The following is a 23,147-nucleotide window of genomic DNA, read 5'->3' as shown; positions in this document are numbered from 1 at the left end:
CAAAAAAAGAGCTGAGGAACAAACGGTACCTCTCTTCCTTACTTTTTTTCTTTTTGATTTTAAACTCTGACGTTCATTAAATTTGTAATTCTCTGTGCTAACCTGTTGGAGATCAATTCTGATGGCATATAGCCAAATGGCAATCGAGCCCCGAAATCTCATTTGTGTAGATCCCAAAGTAGATTCTCACCTGGAAGGCATTTGAACATCACTTTTTGTTTTATTCTCAAACATTTTCCTAAATGTAAGACTGTGATTTCCACATACAATTTACATTAAGTACAGTTTAGTAACATTTTAATAGGCATTCCTTATAAAAAAAAGTACTACTCATTCAGCTTTGTGCAGCAGCGATGGACGTTTCAGTAAAAAAGGTCCACGTTTTTCTGAAAATCAAAAAGGAGGAGGAGGCTGATGGGAGATGAACTCTTTTCAGAAGTCGTTCCAAATCCCGAGGTTTGGTACCTTTGGTAGGAACGTCTTAGTCGCTCTCCAGATTGGTGATTTCTGCCTGCCCACTCTCTCCCAGCAGACTCAGCAGCTTCACATATGCACTCCTGTTTCACAGACAGATTTACAGAACACATGCATGTCTAGAGTTTTGGCATGGCTTCAGGCTGACGCTCACCTCAGGGTGATGTTCTTGCCCAGTCCTTGTTTGTGCTCACAGCTTCTCAGACTTTGGGACAGACTGGGAATGAGAGCTTGAACCACACTGGGATCCAACACAGCTACCGTCTCCAAAACGCCGTACACCTGCCTGGCGTACACCCCTTCATTCTCCTCCACAAATGACCTGGAAAACAATCCATCAGTGTAAAACTTGCCCAGAATGGGCTTTAACTGTCTCAAAAATCCAAAGACTGCAACATCTATCCTCTGACTGTTACTTCAGCGTATCATGGCGTTACCGTAACACTGCAATCATCTGCTCGCATGGTCCTTCGGATGACGCAACGGCACATCGCTCCACCACAAGCTGCAGAGCATCTAAGCTCGTCTTCCTCACTGCCAGAAAACCAAATGTCCATTATTTTGAAAAGTACGACGTAATAAATAAATAAGAAAGCCTGGGGGGTGGGGGGGCAGAAATGAGATGGTTCTTTATACCTTGTGGCTCATTGACCAGCATCAAGCAACGCAGCAGAGAGGGGAGGGGGACGGTGAGGAGGGTGACGTCAGAGTCCGTGTTTCTCCTCAGGAGCTCAAACAGGAAGATCAGGACCGATGCGAGGCGAGGAGGGGGGGTGTGACCTTTGAACTGAAGAAAGTTGTCACTGCAGAATGTGAGGGAAAAAAGAAAGAAACACACCAGGATAAGCTCTTCAGTGTTTACAGTGTTACCCGTTTGAGTCCTAGTCACATGCAGCCCTTCCAGGGGTTGACCCGTACGGATGCTGCGGGATTAGGGCTTTTCCGGCCAGGGGAGCGTTGCAGAGAGGAGCGACTGCATCTTAAAAGGTAGTGCAGGTCTGTTTTGCTGTTCAGGCAGTGGAATGTACCATTGTCGTGAATGTGGCAAGTGTATCGGGACGTTTTTGCAAGAAAAATGCAAGTCACGCACGTGTGGGTGATGCTGTCTTACGGCGCCCTTTAACCATTGTGCTATCCTATGACCCCACCCTTACATTGACCATTGGTTCTCCCTACCATGACAAAGGTGGATAAAGGTGGAAAGATTTCATGTAATCCATGGACACCAGTGAGGTTCACAAATCATTGATGAAAAAAGGTTCAGAGCACTGTCTAGTGGGTCTAGATGACCCAACTCCCAATGTTAAAGTGCCTAGGATAGCACAAGGGTTACGCAGCCGTTCGTAAGGTGCGAGCATTGGCTCCTTTCTGACAGCGCACAAATGCTTCATGCATTTTGATACTTAAGTGTCCATAGGATGTCGATACAAACTACACTGATTGTTTAATTTCCCAAATTCTAACAGTCAGGCTGCGTACTTATCACTTGAACAGCACTAATGAGCTCCAAGCAGAATTGGGGGGGGGGGGTCTCAAATACTGCACCCTCACTTGCCTTTACGCTATGTATAAGTGTTCACTATGGCCTGTCGCCTGCAGCATGACAGTAAAAAAACATTGTGCATGAATATTTTTGCTCTATATGCTCCCCGAGCGATCTGTGGCCTTGACATTTCCTGCGGGCCACCTGTGTGGTCCGTACAGGTTTGCCCTTTTTTTACCCGCAGACAGCCCACGTCCACCCTTAAGGGCAGTTGTGACTAAAGCTTTCAAAAGCGAAGTCAAGGCTGATGTTGAAGCAAGAAGATGTGGATTTTTCCTTTAAGAGACTGACCACAGCACCCCCAGGATGGTCCTCCTCAGTGCAGCCCCCCGCACAGTTGGGCTGGGCTCACACGCAGCCAGAAGCACGGGGTGGTTGGCGATGCTGCCAACATACGGCGAGGCAGGCAGGAAGTGGTCCAGATATCTGCAGGTTACAGAGCGCAGCTGCTGCTTCAGGTAAACCCCCTGAGACTGAGACACACCTGAGGCCACCGACAGACCCTTCAAGACAGAAATGAGAAAACTCATGGAGGACAGCTGGGCGGTGCTTTACATTGGGAGGTTTCTTAAAAGCTGTGACTAAAAGCCCAAACCAAACTGTCCTGACCTGTAGATACAAAGGCAGGCTGTCCCTCAGAGCTTTGTCCTGAGGGAGGTTGTGAGGAAGCAGCAGACCATCCACAATGCGGAACAACAGCTGCTGACATCTGGAAGTGGCCAGCAGGGGGCTCCAGTGTTTCACTACACAACCTGGCTCACACAGGATAGAGCGTCACTGAGTCTGATTCACATTTACTCCAGTTTGTTACTGGAGTCTCACTTTAATGAACGTTCTTTGTGTATGGTCCGTCCACCTACCCACAGCCCAGTATGCCAGCTGTATCCCCTCGTGGTTCTTGCTCACCACATAAGGGTTAATGTATTTTAAGATGTCACCAATGTAGCTGAGAGCTCTGGTAATCATGGCCGATCGCTCAGATAAGAGTGAGAGTCCACTGTAGACACTGCCCACCGCCTGAAACACACACAAACAAAACACACGTGTAAATGTCTACCTGCAGCGCAGAGCTCGTGCGTCCGTTCACATTTCTCTTCCTTGAAAAACCAAAATGCTGCAGATTCAAAGGTCAGAGCGGTGAAAGTAACTCAGCTGTTACCTTGACAAACATCTCCAGAGCTGCAGTGGGCTCCAACCTGCTGGATGCGGGATGAAGGGCAGCTTTCTGCAGAAGATCCTCTACTTCTGGGAGCCTCAGCACGAGGCGGGTGAGTTCACTCAGCTGTTCCCCCACAGCCCGGCCTGGGGGGTGCAAATGCGGAGTAGACTCATCAGTTTGGTTGTCACGACCCATCAGATTTTTTATAAAAACAAATGACTTGTTTAGAAGATTTTCCCACCAGTTTTGCTGTCTGTCCCATGGAGGTTCCTGTGGAGATGCTGCTGCAGGACACATCTGAACCAGGCCTTCACAGAGAGGCTCTGTGCAGAACCAGCAGCAGCACCAGAGCCGCTGCTGAGCGAGGACACCAGCTCGCTGCAAAGGAAAGGCACTTCCTGTTTAGGATGTCATGGAAATCCACTTGTTCAGGGTGTACCCCGCCTTCGCCTGACTAACAGTAGCTGGGATAGGCTCCAGCAGCATCCCACGACCCTGAAGGGGATTAACCCTTTAACTCTGGAGCTTTACCTGGAATTACACAATTGATTCCAGCGGATTCTGAAGTGGAGAAAAGCAGCCTTGCGCCGATATCCAGTAGTAACGTGTTGCTGTTTTTCTCTGCGTCAGTATCAACTGAGTTATGGTAACGAGTGTGTGTTATTTTGGTGTTGAGAGGTTGGATGGATGGATGGAAATGTTCATCTTAGCTTCTTGTTCCTAAGGGAGTAGCGACTCCTCTCAAACTTCTCTGATCTAAAGTGCTGCTTTTCTGGATGCTGCTGTTAAACTATTTCCTAAATTACATTCAGAAAAACTGAGTTTTAAGGTGAAAGTATTTCCAGGTAATATACATGCATGGCTTTGAGTAATTTTGAAGAAACGATGTAGTTTGTGTTTTCTATAAAAGGAGATTTATCGTTAAAAATCAGAGACTCCCAGTCTGCAGTCATGCCCAAAAGGTTTGGAGAATGACACAAATATACGTTTTCACAAAGTTTGCTGCTAAACTGCTTTTAGATTTTTGTTTCAGTTGTTTCTGTGATGCACTGAAACATAATTTCAAGCACTTCACACGTTTCAAAGGCTTTTATCGTCAATTACATGAGATTTATGCAAAGAGTCAGTATTTGCAGTGTTGGCCCTCCTTTTTCAGGACCTCTGCGGTTCGCCTGGGCGTGCTGTCAATCAACTTCTGGGCCAAATCCTGCCAATCAGTTTGTCAGAATTAGTGGGTTTTTGTTTATCCACCTGCCTCTTGAGGATTGACCACAACTTCTCAATGGGATTAAGATCTGGGGAGTTTCCAGGCCATGGACCCAAAATGTCGATGTTTTGGTCCCCGAGCCACTTATTTCTCACTTTTTCCTTGAGGCACGGTGCTCCATCATGCTAGAAAATGCTTTGTTGGTCACCAAACTGTTGTTGGATTGTTGGAAGAAGTTGTTGTTGTTGGAAGGTATTTTGGTACCATTCTTTATTCATGGCTGTGTTTTTGGGCAACACTGTGAGCGAGCCCAGTCCCTTGAATGAGAAGCAACCCCACACATGAATGGTCTCAGGATGCTTTACTGCTGGCGTGACACAGGACTGATGGTACCGCTCACCTTTTCTTCTCCGGACAAGCCTTTTTCCAGATGCCCCAAACAATCGGAAAGAGGATTCATGGGAGAATAGGACTTTGCCCCGGTCCTCAGCAGTCCACTCACCATACTTTTTGCAGAAGATCAATCTGTCCCAATTTAAATTTTTTTATTTTGGAGAAGTGGCCTCTTTGCTGCCCTTCTTGACACCAGACCACCTTCCAAAAGTCTTGGCCTCACTGTGCGTGCAGATGCGCTCACACCTGCCTGCCGCTGTTCCTGAGCAAGCCCTGCACTGGTGGCACTCCCATCCTGCAGCTGAATCCTTGATTTAGGTGCAATCTTAGTAGCCACAATATCCTCACCTGTGAAGCCATTTTTATGCAACGCAATGATGGCTGCACGCGTTTCTTTGCAGGTCACCGTGGTTAAGGGTGGAAGAACAATGATTTCAAGCATCACCCTCCTTTTAACATGTCAGTTCTGCCATTCTAACCCAATCAGCCTGACAGAATGATCTTGTGCTCGTCAACAAGACGATGACTGAAATGATCTCAGCAGGTCCTTTGATGACAGCAATGAAATACAGTGAAAAGCTTTTTTGGGGGGATTAAGTTGATTTTCATGGCAAAGAGGGACTATGCAATTCATCTGATCACTCTTCATAACATCCTGTTGTCTATGCAAATTGCTATTATAAAAACGTAAGCAGCAACTTTTCCAATTTCTAATATTTATGTAATTCTCAAAACCTTTAGCAGTGGTGGGGAAACCCGGGGGCCATATGTGGCCTGTTACAATATTTAACCTGGAATAAATTATATCAATAATCCTTATTATTGATTTATTTTCCCTGTCATTCTGGTATCCCCTTATAGATGGTGCACTACAATATTGACCTTTGTTTAGGTGCAGAAAGTTAGTCTGCATTCATGTGGTATCTGAGGATTTGTGGTTTTTCTGATGTTCACATGTTTTTCCCAAGTCAGACAGTCATTTTTACGATCATTCCAACACCACACGAACGCAGCATTTCCCTAAATTAGTGTTTTTCCCTGAGAGACACCAACCTATTGGTGCAATTGGCATTGAAATGAATACAAAAGTTACAGTTTTGAAAAAAGAAAAACAGTTGATTAATTTTCACTTAAAATTAATTATTTCTTTTTCTTATGAGGTGGATTCTCATCTGCCCCTGTCATGGGGGCCATGTCAGCTCCCTGTTGGGCCCGTCTGTCAAATTTTAGAACCGTTTGTGGCCCCCGAATCAAAAAGTTTTCCCACCCACATCTATATTACAGTATTGCAGTCGTGAAATACCCCCTCCCCCCTCCCCCCATGGACATTAGGTGATCAAAATAGACCTGAACACGTAACTCTACCTGTTCTGGAGCAGATGGGGAAGGTAGCGAGTTACCAGAAGCGGGTTAACCATATCATCCCAGCCAAAACACTGCATGATGGACTGAAGCGGGTTGGGTTGAAGGTCCTGGGGGGCAGAACTGGGCAGATCAAATGCCAGCAAAGTGAAACCTGCAAAATATCAAATTAAGTCCAAGACAGTATTTTATATCATCTGCTCCTCCTAAACATACATTTTTTCAAAACTAAGAACACATTTCTTAGAAATCTTCATATTTCTTCTTCTCCACAACTTCTACTGGTACAAATCTTGCTAAAGCAGCTTTAAAGTCCCACTCTGATCATCTTTTGATTTGTTGTAAAAGCGTTCCCAGTGCTCTTTTCATTAGAATTATGGCTTTTTTTTTTTTTTAGCTAAAATCAAATAACCTGTGTCACCATTTCTGCAGAGCAGCATTGGAAATTTTGCCTCTGAGCCATGGGTGGAACAGACCACACTTCCCGTCATCCATCTTTAAAATATCAGGAATGACTTCTCCTGTCACTCCTGCTAGCTTAAAACCCTCACACCCCAACCTAATATTAGCAGTGCAACAAAAATGGTGATCAATATCAGATCTATCCAGCCGTACAGTTTGGATCCAGATTCGAGCTCAGACAAGGAAAACAAAGACGTTCATGGATCTATTTGTCTGCAAGCGGATGCATCAGAATGGAGCGGAGCATTGTTGCACTGTTTTTCTACATCACAAATACACTCTATTCCCATCAGCATTTCTCAGAAATGACATTTTAAGCTTAATTTACTTTAAATATGTCCTTCTTCATGAGAAAAATGCTAGAAGAACATGTTAAAACACCCAAACACCATTTCCATTGGAGTAGGTCTTTAATGCCCACCCCCACCTGGACCTTTTCAGCAGACATTACTGACCTGCTGCGGTGTCTGCCAACTGTGCTGGGGGGGTTTGGGAGAGGCGCAGGCTGCGCAGAAAGGGGAAGAAGTGCGTCCACAAGGCAGCAGCTACCGCTAGGTGGCGCTCTTTAACCACACTGTTGAGAGGAGGAGCCCAGGCTGGCGTGGCCGCTGACTGGACAGTGAGCTGATGGACCCGCCTGAAAGGACACATTCACAAAAGAAAGAACAGGTAAAAATGAATAAATAAATAAAGTGTCCAGCATCCTGATTCGTTTGTGTGTGAGCCCCCACTCCTCCACCCTCTTTCTCCTGCCCTGTCACTCCTTTTTACTCCTCCTTCATGTGTTTTCCCCTCTTTTCTCTCAAGGGGGATTACTAGGTGCAACAGTGCGCTGCAGTGTGAAGGAAGGTGTGGTGGAGGAAGATACAGGCATGAAGGGGATCTCCTGTACACAAACCATTCTGGGGCTCATCCCTGGCGCTGGCCCCAGCCGCTCCTGCAGCCCCGTGGTGCCTGGCATTAGTCCTGATAAGCAGCTGAAGGAGCTGTAATCTCATTTAGCCTGGAGATGATCCCTCTGTCCCCCTCATTCACCCGGACGGGGGGGGGGGGGGGTTGGATGAGGAGGCAGGGGTTAAGGTGAACCGGGGAAGAAAGAAAAGTAAAGCACCCGCGTTTTTCCTTCCTCAAGCAGGCGTGGCTGAGGTACGCGTGCGTGCACACCCACACCAGCGGCGCCTTCCCTTCCAGCAAGGTTGCATCTAATCCAGCGAGAGCTGAGACAATCGATTAGAGTCTGAATTCATTAGGCTTGTTACGACTGTGGAATGGGTCTTTCACACCCATCAGCCCTCATTGTACAAAACATCGTCAGAGACCACACTTAATCTGGATCTGTGGCTCCCTGTGTACTCACAAAAACACAACAGCAGCAGCATTAGGCACACGGCCAGCCTCCCCCCAGCTGCATCCGCCAGAAATGCCAAGACTCCAAACATATAGCATCCTAACAACCAGACAGACGGCCCTTAAACAGCAGAAGCGTGACTTTGTCCTGCTTTGCTTTTTTTTCCTATCAAAAGCTAAGGTAGCAAAATGCTTCACGGCGAGGCTTTCCTCCATCAAGCCAAGGAGACGGGGATTAACTGTTTGCGCCGAAAACACATCCAACAGGGTGCACCAGTGTCAGCTCATCTCATCAACCAGCAACACCCCCACCGTCTCACAGCAGAGGGTCATGGGAAGAAATCAAACCGAGGAATTATGCCTGTGATTGGCTTCTTGCCTCGGCACCATGACAATGACTATCAACAGTGAATGTTCGGCCCTTCCGTTGGCAGAATAATTCTGCTAATGTGTGCAGATTCCACATTGCTCTTAATGGGCGTAATGATGTACAGGCTAAACTTGCCAGGGTACATAATTACACATTAATTGTGTCACAGAAAAAGCATTAATCACAAAGACATACCAAGAATTGCCAGGGTGAGGAATTAGGCTTCATTTGGGGGGATGAATTTCAAAGAGGGCGCCTGGTATCTTTTTATTCTGTTACATGGGTCACGGTGGTCCACGTCGTCACACAGAGGGCCCCTGGGAGCCCTTTTTATTTTTTAACTGCTCCCTCCGTGGCCATTTATGTGCAAATGTACACCTCTACAGATGGGAACCTTGAGACTTTTTGAAGTCTGGCTTTTGAAACTAGAAAGAGGCTCTCAGTCTTCTCATGGACAGAAAGGTTTGTGAGCGGTGCAACTTCAACTGTGGAGACATGAAGCAGTCTGCATTTAAAGCTACGCTCTTACATGTGCCTCTAGCCCATGGTTTTCACACTGGACAAGCAGGGAGGGGCTTCTTCTTGTATGTCCACCACCTGCAGTTGGAAAAGGTAAGTGGTGCAAATCTTGAAACTCTAGCCCTGTCAGGCCTGTTCTTTCACAGCTTTATTTCGATATATGAAAGACTTTGTGTCAGAATTCCAGCCGGGCACAAACCTCAAACATTCATTTCTCCTCCATAGTCAATTTTCGAACGGTTAGCACTTCTGTGAATTAAAAGGGATGCCATTAATATGTCACTACCAATTCTTTGACCTGATTGGTCAAAGTTGAACTTGTTTAACCTTCGACGTGCGTCCCATGGCTGCGTGTTTTTTATGTCGGGCATGAGAACGATCGTAGAAATTTACGTAGCTACGTGTGAATGTGAGAGTTTTGAAACGTGCATTTATGTGCAAATACAGAGACCTTTCATTGGAAGCGGTCACTTGAACGCGCGTTGCCCAGGGTGACGTGAACTTAGGTTCAGAACGAGAATACCGTCGGTGTTGTGACTCTTTGGATCCATGAAATCAATTGCAAGAAGAATCCGGACAGTTTTTATTATTTCAGCTCCTCTTAGGCTCGCCTTTGATGACTGATGAAGTAGATTCAGCTGAATCTAGAGGGGAAAGATTCCCATCATTCCTCACTCCAGCTCTCACCTGTGCCGCTGTTCCCATCACTGCCCCTCCACATAAACAGACACTGTTTCAGCCGTGCCTCTTTAACCTTCAGCTGGGGTCGTTTGTGTAACAAACACCCCTGTCCTGCAGCTGAACCCATTCTGATGCTCCACTGACCAGAGTCTCTCACACAACCGCAGCAATACTGCCCTTCTCAAAACAGCTAGGGGGTCCACAGAGGCTCCCCTGGGCCCGTAACTCTAATCAGGGCTCTAGCAGCACCTGGTGAGGGTGACCCGGGGGTCATTAGACCTCCTGAGACCAAGAGGGGCCTCAGCGCATCACAGGTTCTTTGCAGACACTCACTCCTGGTGACCACACAATCCTCCTATTGTCAGGACTCTGGGCTGGGGTAGGAGCGGAAACAGACCACTCACCTCCTCTGCAGCAAATTATAAAAGCACAGCTTAGCCTGAACTATTAAATGTCTTCTCCTCTGTCATCTGTCAAAGACCAGTAATCAGAAAATGAAAGCAGAAGTGGGGGGAAACGGACAGAGGTGGGCGGTAAAAGTTTCACCTGAGCTGCGCCAGGACGACCTGCAGGAAGCTCAGCGCCGAGTTCAGCTCCGACTGGCGACAAGCAGGAAGCAGCCAGTCAAAGCCCTCACTGAGCAGCTTCTCCTCTGACAGGCTGAGGCTGGAGCTCATCTCAAACACCTCAGCCACACCATCCAGGTAGGAGCCCAGAGGCCCCCAGAGGGCTTGTCTGCGGGAGGCCTCCGTGGTTTTGTTGTAGAACTCCTTGGCCGTCTCATTAAAGGAAGCCGCCAACCAGCTGGCCTGGACCCCAACATCCAGACCTCTCTCCTGCAGCAATGAATCAGAAAAACCATCAGTTGATGGGATCTGCCAAAAACACACTGCTCTGCTCTTAAATTTCTCATTTTGGCACACATTTGTGCTAACAGGGGTGCAGCCTGAACCCCTCTGACGGTCCAACAGAAACTGCGTTGGAAAAAACAAACCAGACTTTCTGGGAAAACAGTCAAACTCGTCAAACTTATTTATACTCAACTGGACATGTTTGGACAACTCATTTCAGAAATGCCAAAGTGGAATACAATGAATACAAACATCCAGACACAGCGGTTCATTTCACTTTGTCATTTACAAGTTTTTTTAATCAGGTCACAAAGATCATGTTTTGTCCTAAAGTTACAGAAGAGGAAACAAGTATTTGAAATCGACAGTCTGTCATCTTAATGGTAGGTTCATTCGAACAGTGAGAGACAGAAGTAATAAAGTCGAGAAATCCACTTTAAAGAATTTATTTGTATTTCATTGAGGTAAATAAGTATTTAAACCCTCTTGCTAGAAAGACTTAGAACTTTGGGGCAAAACCTTTATTAGCACTTTGTCCGTCCTCCCATCCACATAGTAAAGTAGTGCTGTGCAGAAAAACACCCCCAAAGCATAATGCTTCCACCTCCATGCTTAAAAGTGGGGATGGTGTTCTTGGGGTCATAGGCAGGGTTTTTCTTCCTCCAAACACGACGCCATAGAGTTACATTTTAGTCTCCCCTGACCACAGAACCTTCTCCCAATCACTCTCTAGTCTAAATCATGAAGGTGTTCATTGGCAAACTTCTTTAGCAGGGGGACTTTGCAAACTCTGCAAAATGTGAAACCACAGCAGCATAAAGTATTCCTAATGGTTTTCTTGGTGACTTTGGTTCCAGCTGCTTTGAGATCATCAACTAACTCCTGTAGGGTGTTTTAGGCCGATTTCTCACTGTTCTCATGATCATGGAAACCCTACCAGGTCAGCTCTTGTTTGGAGCCCCAGACCTACAGGTGGATTGATGGTCATGTTCCTGTATTTTTGAACAGTTGCACCAACAGTTGTCACAGTAACCACCAGCTCCTTGCTGAAGGTTTTGTAGACCATTCTGGTCTTGTGTAGGTCTACAATCTTTTCCCTGAAGGAGTCTGACTGATGTCTTAATGGTTCCCAGGGGATCGTATACTTGTTTTTTTCCGATGAAATGCAAAAAAAAAAATACATGTACATTCTTTAAAGCCTTGATTTTCTGTCTCTCAATGTTCAAATGAACCTATCATTAAGATGACAGACTGTCAATTTCTTTTTAGGGGGGCAAATTTACAAAATCAGCAAGGGATCAGATGCTTATATCTTCCATTGTATAGAAGGCTTTCTAAAGATGCACCTGCGACCTTTCTACCAGTATCCTGAATTTCAGACGTACCTGAAAGAGCAACAGCAATGCCAACTGCCCCCTCCATACCAGTGAGCGGTGTGCCGGGGGGCGGTTGGAGGGCAAAAAGCCGAGCAGCTCACAGAACCTGCTGGCCACGTCCTCCAGCTCTACCTGCCGGGCCACCACCAGAAAGAGCAGCAGAAAATTCATGAGGCCTGCTTCAGACAGCTCCAGCATCTTCTTTGAGGAGAACTTGGAGTAAATTCTAGAAACAAACAAAAGACACAAAAACAGGCAAAAAAAACAACAAGTTACATTTCCAGTGTTGCTTTACTTTTGCTGACCAACTCATCACAGCTGATTTGTCTCCCTGAAACCTCTGACTTTGAGTGTTTCTACCAGAACTTTCTTCCTCCATCACCTACCTGCATGACGCTCTACGCTCCAGGGAAGAGATGACTGTGTGTGTGTGGATGCAAGAGAGAAAGCAAGAAAAAACCAGGAGCTGGTAAGTAAGAATAGAGAACCACCCAGCAGCACGCTGTTAGATCCTGCGGGCACTGTGGAGAAATGCCTTTAAAGATCATGTTAAATGTCAGAGACACTCAGACACGCAGCAGTAGGTGCTTGGTCCTTCTCTCTGCAGCCAAACCAATTTACTGCAACACCAGAGAAAGATCAATAATACCACACACACACACGTGCTGCGCACACATCCACAATGCAGTTTGTTTGCTTGGCAAGAGAACACAGAAGGCTGAAGCCCTCACCCCATCTCCAAAGCACAGATGCAGCCCACACAGGTGAGCAGAGCTGCTGTTTGGGTCAAAACACGAGCGGCAAGCTTCTCAAGACAAACTGAAACAAAACAGAGTGGTGGAACCAGGAGGAGGGGGCCGGGGAAGACCAGGTCGAGTCTAAATCCAGTTTATTTACACCCACTAAAGACTATAAATGGATGACGCTTGAAGTGTGGATTTAAACCTATGAATGTGATATAAAGATGTATTTAATCAGCTGGGATTTCCTTCCTTTTTCTTACCGGTGTATGTTTGTGCAGAACCAATTTTTTTTCTAACAGATGCTCATAACTTCTGGCACTTTCGATCAACTTGCTCGCAGGGAAAGGGATGGCTGCGGGTTTCTCGCTGAGCTCGGCGAGGAGCGGGGTCATCGCAGCGATGCACTCAGAGAGGCTCTGGGGAGAAGGAGGTGCTGGTGGCTGTTTTGGTAGAGAGGTGGAGCAGGGGGAACCTGGACCTGTCCCAACACAGCCAGACTGTTGCCAGGCTGCCCGCCACCCACAGCCCCTCCCTCTGCTCGCCCAAGCTTTCGTCTCCATCCGTGTTGGAAACCAACACGGCTTCGTTAAGGCGAATTAACTGCCACGCTCGTTAGCTAATTAGCCCCATGTCTGCAGTGCTACTGAACACAATCCAAACAGAGGAAAGTCATTAGGCGGATTTATCTACGGCTGCCTCTCTCTGGCACCCAGCTATGTTGGGATATTGTATGGCTCAGCGCTCGCTTCTGATTTGAACATCAGCTTGTAAATTTTCATTTACTTGGAGCCCTTCGGTTGGCTTCTTGAGCCGTTGCTCCGGGGAGCAGGTGCGGTCTGAGTCCTGCCTGAGCGTCATCGGAAACTCCTCGGGTCTGGCCTGAGCTGAAGAGCAGGTGGTTGACTCCTGAGACACCTGCTCCAGCGCCGGGCCTCAGCAAATATCAAAGGCATGCTGGGAGACTGGTGCACCTGGCGCTTCAACAAACAACAGCCAAACGCATGATTGTTTGCGGGCACACATGTCCTGCAAGCATTCCTGCAGGTATGCAGCCCCACTGCCAAAGTAATCCAAACAGCTGTTCAAACTCGACACACATTCAAAGATCAAGAGGAAGACTGAATACTATAACCCCGTCCTGAGCTGTACTTTTCTTAGATCAGTGTCTTTATCCTTACCTGCCCTTGATTTGTCTCTGTGGGACTCCACCCACTCCGTCCTGGCCGAGGCACAGGGCCAGCACTCTGAGGAAGATGTGGAAGGAGCTGGCCGAGCGGTACAGCTGGGTGTGTCCCGGAGAGCGGACGGGAGAGGGACATCCGAGGCGGCGGGCCTCCTCCAGCACAGCCAGAGGCGTCTTGAACTGCGTTCTCAAAGCAGACACCCCCAGCCAGGGCACAGTGAACGAGGCGTTCTTCACAGGATGGATGGAAAAAAGATTTACTCTGGTGAGCTTGACAAAAACTACATGAAACATTTAAAAAAAAACAGAAGAAAAAAAAACTTTTTTCAGGTTCTGAGTCAGCCTACACCTGCTTGTGTTTATGCAGACAGCAACACTTCCTTGTTCATGAAAACAATTATAAATACTTTAGTTACATTGAAGAATGATGAAGCAAAGAGAATTTTTGGAAAGTTTTAATACAGATTTATGAAGCGTTTTGTGTTTCAAATCCATCCATCCATCTAAAAAAAAACCTGAATCCCTTTTAGGGTAACGGGGTTGCTGGAGCCTATCCCAGTTCTGTTAAGTGGTGGTGGGGTACACCCCGAACAGGTCACCAGTCACAATCACAAACACTGCTAACCACCATAAAGCCCTAAACTCCAAACAAATCATTTGGCCTGTTCTCTTTTTTGGGAGATGACTCCGAGTGTCAGCAGCGTTTGAAAAGGTCTTTAGTCCAAACAGAGACGTTTGGGCGGAGGATTTCTGGAGACGGAAAGTCTACAGGTAGAATGTGAGGCTGTCTAAGTAATAACAATATCGTCGTGTCTGACAGCCATAGAACATCGAATGATCATCAGAAAGATATCAGAATCCCAACATGTGAAAAAAAGGCCATTTTAGGGAACCTGGGCAATAGGAAGAGTTCAGAGAACCAGGAGTGTCTGTAAAAGGAAAAAGTATTTTCAAATTGTGGAAAAAATGATGGATATTAGGAGGGAAAATGTAAGGGTTAAAATATAAAGCAGCACTGTGTAATTGTAATTAGATTTTTCAAGTCTGTCCAGATTCTCATTTATCCTGGTAGATTCTATTAAAGAAGTAGGTAAAAAAAGGAAAAATACTTGGTTTATCCAGTAGAAGATGTTTTTTTATTAAAGACGTGACTCAGAGAAGAGGTCTTTAATAAAAGATACATTAAGCCCAGATGACTGCTTCTACTTTGGTTCTTCATTTCCTTTGGGCTTTTCCCTTCAGGGGTCGCCACAGCGAATCAGCTTCCTCCTTCTAACCCCATCTCCTGCGTCCACCAGCCACCTTCATGTCTTCATTCACCAACCACTTTGGTTAATATGATGAAATCATGAGTTTTAAAGGAAGTACAGTGCATTGGAAAGGAAACAAACCAAATTGTATTCTTTTGTTGCATTTGGGGTTTTTGTGTTTAGGATGACAGCCTTTTCCATCGACTTTAAATTGTATCACTTCTTTAAAGCAGTTCTCTCCCTGCATTCAGCTTTTTAAGAATCTCACTTAAGACTCAATGTTTTGGCCTTTTTTGGATAGAAAGTTTTCAATTTTGCAAGAATAATGGGTGTTTTTTGACCCAACGGCAGCCTATTGGTTGTGGAGCTTCTGTAAATGTAGCAGCATGTTTAGTTGGGACACATTTTTGTTAATGAAACTTTTGGACTTCACGTCTCCTTCTGCTGTTTCTTACCAGGTTCTTACTGTAATAATCCCAGAGGATGGAGACGGCAGTGGTGCTGGATCCCCACAGCAGACACAGAGTGAGGCAGCAGTGGACGTGCATCCTCACCTGCTCCTCAGCAAGCGCCCTCTGTTATCAAACACAGCTGTTCTGAAGCAGTGCAATAAGAACACTTCAGGTAACCAGCAAGACAAAACTAATGCCGACCTTTGGGTTACAGGTTAACTTCAGCAAGTCTTCAACAAACGTCCAGTTATCGTCCAGGTGTTTCTGAGGAAACACAACAAAAACATATTATTATTAAACACTAAAGATACCAAGATATGAAAAAAGCAGTCATATCAATTATCATCAATAAATAACTATATTTTTTGCTTCTCTGTGCCACCTGTCTTGCCTAAAATGTGTTTATCTAAAAAACACATTTTTTCCCATCTAGTGCAAAATTGTCATGTGCCAACTGTTAAAAAAACAACCTTCTAATTGCCAGACTTTTTCAAAAACTGCTAACTTTACAGGTTTGCATGTTGTGAAAACACCTTCAGTTTTGCTCATTTTTTGCCCTTCAGGACACTTTAATCTTCCAGGATGTTTAGCTGTGGAACATGTTGAGAACAGAAAAAATCCTCACCGAGGTTGGTGCACTCTTACCTCACTCTGGATCGTACCATTCCGGCTGTACTGGCCCAACATGGTCAAATGAGTGACCAGCCACCACGTGAAGCCCAGAGGGTCTTTACAATGAGAGGGCAACCCAGAGAAGCCATCTGCCCCGGGCTGCCCCAAAGCCAGGGGCTTCAGCAGTGAGTTCATGTAGCTCCAGAAAGACTAGAGGAGAACATGTTGCTTGTTGGACTGAGGGGTAGATTCTATTCCGTGGCGGTAAATGTGTGTGTGTGTTACCTGTGTGTGCAGTGTTTTATTCCTGTATTCCAGGAGGTGCATGATCAGAATCCAGATCTCTTTTGTGCAGGTGCACAGGTAATGATTGCTGCTCAACACCTCTGTGGGCCTCACCTGGAATCAACATGGTTCCACATTGTTCACAGTTCTAGTGTTTAGGTTATAAAGTGACTTTATAGTTTCTATAAATCAAATGCTAAGAAAGGAAAGCAGTTAGTGTCTGTTTAAAAAAAAAACCAACAGGAAATACCACAGATACTTCATGTAATTGTAGGTGCAATGAACCACCCACCTTGCTGTATTTGCCCATGGCCAGACCTGTGAGGTCACAGAGCAGACTGCACAGGTGGTCTTCAAACAGACTGGTATCAGTCAGGTTCTCTCCTGTCAGATTTACAAACTGGTGGGCGTACACCACCTGCCCTGGAGATAGTTTCAGAGACACCGATTCAACATACCATCCACAGGAGTCACATAACACAGTGTTTAGTTCTCATTTCCTGTCTGACTTGTCTGCTCCGACTCGTACCTTGCATCTTGTGACCAAGTATGTGCAGTATCTCCAAGACTGACCAGTGGATGTCAAGATGAAGGTGCAGTAAATGCCAGGAGGGAGGAAAAATCTGTGGGAGGAACATGGTTTGAAGTCAACGAAAGCAAATTCAGCTAAACGGCAGAGTATAAGGGGGGAAAAAAGGCCCGTAAGTTGATTCTGTGATGAAAAAGCTCTTCTTTTATCAGCTCTTCATGCAGAATGGATCTTCAGAGGTACCTTTCCTGGGTTTTGTATAACCAGAGCACTCTGAACGTTGGCCGGCAGATCCTTGAGTCGACCAGTAAGGAGAGTGAGGCCAAACAGCTCCTCCAGCAGAGCCGAGGGAAACTGCAGCTCCAGCTCCTCGTGAGGCTGAGACGGACCTGCATCCATGGAGCTGCTGGGCTCAACGTATCTGACAAGGAAACATCCCAAATACAGGAAGAAGCGGCTGAACACCCGGCATCGGAAGTCACTGACAAACATGACTGAGTGAGAGCGAACACCAACCTGTGCAAGAAGACTTTCACGTACTGGAGAAATAAAACGCACTGCTGTCGAAGATCGTCTGCCTCATAGTGGAGGTTGCCTGCCAGTCCTAAAAAACAATGATGTCACAGACTGAACTAGATTTTTGGGCAATAAGCATACGTCTAACTGTAAAATGTCACTCTGAGGAAAAGGTATGGAGTGGGCGGCAGTTTAGCTCAGGCGGTAGAGCAGGACGTCCAACACCCGAAGGGTTGGTGGAACGATCCCCGCCCTCCCCAGTCAGCTGTCGCCCCCGAGCGCAGCCGGTCTGCAGCTCGCCGCTCCCCCCAGGGGATGGGTCAAAATGTCCCCATTGTGGGATAGATAAAGTATCAATTAATATTATTAGTTATTTGACACAAACATGTGGTAGATTATTTAATTATTCAAAAAACAACATCAATCTTGGTTAAAAAGTGGAGGTGGCCCACATTTGAGCTTTTAGGCTAATACATTGACACAGTTTAACAGGTGAGAGGTCCTATTATCATTTCTTGGGTCCAGGTAGGAACTGAAAGGCCGCATTTGCTACATTATATTCTTCTAGTTCAGAGGTCTGGAACCTGGGGCTCCTGACCCACTGCGGCTGCTTAAAATCTCTTCAACTTTGAAGAAAAATGCTAACAAATGAAACAAATAACGGGTTTGTAGTTTGATTTGATATGTTTTAGGTATCAAAGTTTTGGCGTTTATGCTCAGATTTTTACCATGTCATAACAAAGTGATGGTTTACTTTAGTGTCAGAGTAGTTTATTATTAGGATCAACTTAAAGCACATATTTTGATGTCCTGCTGCACATGACTGTGTATTTGATGCATAACATTGCATTTAAGTGAATAGAATACTTTTTGGTAAAAAATTGGGCACCATTGTTTTCATGTTTATATTTGATAGTAAAAGTAGAAAAGGGATGAAGGTGCACCAAAGTCATAATGATAGGAAATGCCATGTTTGATTTGGCTTTCTTGCATTTTTATTGATACTTAAGGATTCTTAATTCTATCTGATTGAAGTTTTGAACTATAACGACAAATCATGTAATAAAAATAGGGGTGGGATTATATAAGTTCACTTCCTTCCACTCCCTTTCAAGCCATCTTTGATTTAATGTCTAATTATCCTAAGTTTGATACGTCTTTGTTGATTGCTTGAAATAAAGCATTTCGAATCAAATCAAAATTTATGCAAACCTGCTGCAGGAGGAGGATCTTATTTGACACAAGGTGTGTTTTATTTTGAAAGGAACTTATTTTTGCTGCTGCTAAAAGAAATACAACTTAAAATAGTTAAATACTGAACTACTGTAAAAAATGTAAAGGCAACATTTTAATAAAGGACACAAGGAGTGTTTGTCTTAACCGTGAAGTGGGACTTTTTGGCTCTGGCTGGAGTTTGGTCAGTAAGAAACTGGACCAAATGACTCTCTGTGTACGTTCATGTTTTCTAAATCTTGATCTCGCTTGAATGAAGTTCATTTGTTTGTGTTGTATTGTGCTTCCAGTATATCAAATTATGCAGAGACATGGGAAAACATATAGGTGATCTAGATTTGTAGGCAAAGAAAATCCAACGACTTAACACTAACTTATACAATCTGTTGATTTAAACCTACATGTCTCTTTGCTGTAGCAAGAACAAAAAACAAAAATGTTTTAGAAAGAATCGTCCTGACTTCGTTTTTGAAGTTGAAGATGCTTTTATCTCATTTCCGAAAAGACTTTCTCAATTGTAAAAATAAACTAGTACCGGTGAATGAACTGCTTTTGTAAGCTCCTCCGATGGAGTTTGGACTTGACGGCGATCCAAAACAAAGATCTGTGAACTACAACAAACACTGACTTACCAAAGTCATGAGAGGAGGACTTGACCAAAGTCTCCAGTTTGTAAACATTTTGTCTGAAACACAAAAACCAACAGAAATACATACAGAAAAGAGATGAAATGATCAAGAACATTATCAGTTATAATAGTTGTGTTTGATGCTTCTGAGGAAAAGGACTTTTAAAGTAAGGCGATAAATCTACCTGAACAGACCAAAGAGTAGTTTGGTTTTTTCCACCAGTGCCGTCTCCGTCACCCAGACGAAGCCAAAGATCTCTACCGTGTCTGCCTCACACTCAGCTGGTGCTGGGTCCAGCCGTAACAGCATCCTGGCATTCAACAACACTATTAACAGAGATTCTCTTCCTCCACTGTGGAAGATTTTTTCCTCCCATATTTCTAAGTAATATTCAATTTTCAATTGAAAATTCAGGCTTGAAATTTGAAAATATATTTTGCAATTTAGAATTCAATATGAAATTTACTATTTAGTCTTACATTAAAAAAAAATAAAATATTGAATAAAAGCAACCTCAATTGCATTTTCAATTGTCATGGGTTTTTGACAGTAAAATAAGAACTGGACTGAGCGACTTTTGCCCCCGGCATTCCAAATAGGAAGTACCCGGATGTCCCAAAAAGCCGAGATCCCATGGACTTTTATAGTGAAGTAAACAGCTATTACTCAGTCATTATGTTCATCAGAATAATCAGTCTGACCAATAAGAGGCTTCAATAAAAGAAGTTGGCCTTGGGTTGAACGTTGAAAGTGTTTGATTGACAGATTCTCCCAAGCCCGCTTTTATAGGAAGGGTGTGGCCTTCTAACGTACTCACTCCTGTTTGCAGAGAGCGGCTGACATAGAAATGTAGACGGACCAATCGTGGCTTCCTGAGGAGGTCGGATTCCAACATGGTAACGCACATATCGCGGAGAAATGGCGACAGCATTGACTTAATTAAGTTGGAAACGGAAGCGAGGCCTTTTTTTTTACGAGTGAGGTCACATGTGATCCGTCCAGTTATATGTTAAACAGTCAATGGTCTTTAGTGCTATAATTGTTTATTTCTTCATAGACGTCTATGGGGTTTTGGATTCTTGGAGCCAGCAGGAACTTCCTGTCTGGAACGCAAAGTGGAAGGGGACACTCAGTCCAGTTTTCTTATGCAGTCAATGATTTTGATGCATATGCACAGATGCAAATTAGTATGCAATAAATTTACAATAAAATGGATTTAAATCAAAGAATTGAAATGTAATTTTTTAATAATAAATTGTAATTTCCTAAATGCTATTTGATTTTATTTATGGTACTAATAACCCACAACGATTTAAAGTGCTACTTTAAATCTCTCACTAGCTCACTAGTGCTACTAGTGATTTTGCTTTTATTTAAAATTTCGTTTTTTAAATCTAAGATTGAACTCAAATTTTTCATAATGAATTCCAAGTTGCAAACTAATAAAAACCCTTAACTGAATGATTAAATTGTTAATGAATTGTAAACTGAGAATTAAATCTTACTTTGTATAATGGGCAGAAAAAACAAACAAAAAAAAACCACCACACTACAGCACTCAAAGTGTAGTTTCCTTCAGTGGATGTCAGAAGCTCAAAGCCCCACATTAGCATGAAAATTTGCCCGTCTGTCTGTACCGTTTCAGGGAGCCTCTGGCAGCGTATCCTTCAGGTGACAGAGCAGCAGCGGCTTCATCTTTAACCTCAGAGCAGCAGAAATGCGGTGGACGCGCAGGAATCGGATCACAATGACTGTCTGAAGTGAATGGGGACACTGGGGGAGTCAGAGACTGGCTGAAGTCATCAGACATTCTGTCGCACCACGAGCGATTTCCCCAATGAGCTGAGAAACGAACACGCAGATTACAGCAATTATAGTAAACTCTACTTAATTCAAATACCAACATTAATTACAGGAATGATAACTGGCATTACAAGAATTAAAATAAGGCTGTGTGGACACTAACCTTTTATTTCCTGTTATCAGTGATCTAATGCATCGAGTGTAAATTGAATCAAAAGCGGAGAATTAAGTAATCCCTACATTTGTCATGACGCGGTTGTTTTGGTTTTGAGGCTCTCCCGCGCATTTATCAAACGCATGCGCACTTCTTTCAAGGCAGTTTATTGGGCAGTCTTACCAAAATAGGCGTGTTTTAGTCGAACTTCCGGACAAGATGACTCCCTGTTGAAGACTTCCGTCTTCGCTGAACGATTATAAAATGATTGAGCACGAAGTTGTTGTGTCTTTCTCTCGCCATTATTTGTCTGGAAATATATAAAAAAGGTTTTAGATTGGTATTCAATTTTAAATTCAAAAGTGCCTAACAAAGTTCTGCCATAGTCGGAAACATTTACATAAAAACGAGATGCCCGCAGATCTTTGTCTAACAAAGTACATTGTGCCGCCGTCACACCATTAATTCATGATTTATCACATTTAAAACCATATTGTTTTTGTGAATTTCAATGCATTGCATCTGCATGTTCATCTTGTCCGGTCAAAAGATGTCTAACTGAGCCTGGTTTTCTTGTTTTCTGCTACATTTTTGTAATAAAACCTTTAAGAATATGACTTTTAAATATTTTGGTATTGGTAAATATCTATATCAATATGAATTAAGAAAAACAAACATAAAATTTTTTTGATTGAGTTTATTTGATAATAGTCATATAAGTTCCCATAAATTTTTATGTACATAGGCCCACTGTATATGTAGAGCTCAAGGTTCTATTTTAATAATTTCTTGCACCCTTGAAACCCATATAAACTCTGACATAGGATGTAGGTGCAGACAGTCACAAGAGATGAATAAACCTTCTGTCAATGGGCGGGGATAAAATGATGACGACATCCTGACGCTTGCTGTCAAAATATGGTCCTCTCTCTCACCACATAACTATCAGCTACACAAGCGCTACACAAACCTTATTGATTTGCTTTCACCTTGTAAGTTTAATCAAGTCATTTTTTATGTTTTCATTCAAAACTAACCTTGGTTAATAAGAAAAATCTGTTATCATATGAGTTGGTATTAAAACTTGACTAAGATGAAATTTTCATTCAAAAATAACACATTAATGTAGTTAACTGCTTCTTTCAAAATATATTTTAAATTAGGTTCGATTTATATTGGCATTTATGATATTTTGTTTTTAGTTTTCTATTGGGTTCTCTTCCAAACAGAAAATTGTAAGTAAAAAGGAAATAAAACAAAGACAGTTAACAGTTAACAGATCTAATAATACATTGGGATTGTAAAGTTATGCAGAAAAAGGATTATTTTTTCTGTCTGGCTAACATAGGCCAATTTATACACAAATGCAATATCTTATGTTATTAGAGTAAAAGATCCTTTCAATTTATAATTGATATGCATTTGTCAAATCATCACCAAACATCATCACCAGCAAAAATGATTGCAGAAAAGAGCAGCTAATAAATAAAATTTCCTCTATAGATGTACTGAAACTGTTGGAGACTTACTTTTATATTGGCTTGATTGCCTCAAACAATAGAAAAACATTTATTGATTCACATTTTTTAGAGTTTAACTGGTTTCCCTGTGGATATTGCTGATCAAACCGTTGAACTGTTTAGAAGCGTCTAACCTTCTTGAAAATGAAGTGAAACAAAATATGTTATAGCATTAAATTGTCATGCAGAGGAATTCACGTTAGTTTGGTAAAAATACTTTGGAATGTTTGTGTTGGTGTTTGAGGTTTTACCTGATCATTCCGATAAAATCCATTGGACTTCTCCTCCTGCCATGACTCAGAATTGTCGTCTGCTGTTGGTGTTCTTTGTGGTAAAACAACACGGGGCTCAGCCAAGTCTCGGTGAGCAGTCATGAAATGCTTTTTAAATTTGACCTTAAAACTATAAAGTTGGCACCGTCTATTAATCTGGGTAATGTAAAATAATGTTCTCCTCACACTGGGAGTTTAACCTCTGGAAGTCCTGCACTATAC

The 23,147-nt window shown here is 43.7% G+C and overlaps 1 protein-coding gene across 2 annotated transcripts; it reads right to left on the bottom strand.

Annotated features, from left to right (window-relative positions):
• Nucleotides 1-200: 200 nt before the first annotated feature.
• mms22l (MMS22 like, DNA repair protein) lies at nt 201-21,252 on the bottom strand. Of its 2 annotated transcripts, XM_011484860.3 has the most exons (27): nt 21,143-21,252; nt 20,814-21,018; nt 19,361-19,486; nt 19,180-19,232; nt 17,315-17,402; nt 17,042-17,219; nt 16,799-16,892; nt 16,562-16,692; nt 16,270-16,383; nt 16,018-16,194; nt 15,574-15,636; nt 15,376-15,495; nt 13,666-13,901; nt 11,754-11,970; nt 10,064-10,353; nt 7,056-7,237; nt 6,142-6,292; nt 3,418-3,554; nt 3,177-3,319; nt 2,878-3,034; nt 2,627-2,769; nt 2,309-2,520; nt 1,111-1,277; nt 912-1,008; nt 629-796; nt 466-557; nt 201-386 (listed from the first exon to the last, which is right to left on the bottom strand). In XM_011484860.3, exons 2-26 carry the CDS (start codon nt 20,984-20,986, stop codon nt 482-484), a joined length of 3,693 nt encoding a protein of 1,230 aa, XP_011483162.1. In that variant the 5' UTR covers nt 20,987-21,018; nt 21,143-21,252; the 3' UTR covers nt 201-386; nt 466-481. The 2 variants fall into 2 exon arrangements, with proteins under 2 accessions (XP_011483162.1, XP_011483163.2); XM_011484861.2 differs by lacking the exons at nt 201-386; nt 20,814-21,018; nt 21,143-21,252 and adding an exon at nt 20,722-20,803.
• Between the last annotated feature and the right edge of the window lie 1,895 nt (nt 21,253-23,147).

The sequence above is a fragment of the Oryzias latipes genome, chromosome 16 (genome assembly GCF_002234675.1).
Source record: "Oryzias latipes chromosome 16, ASM223467v1".
Classification (NCBI taxonomy): Eukaryota; Metazoa; Chordata; class Actinopteri; order Beloniformes; family Adrianichthyidae; genus Oryzias; species Oryzias latipes.
The sequence above is the reverse complement of the archived record's forward strand: the minus strand, read 5'-3'. Positions and strand labels throughout refer to the sequence as shown.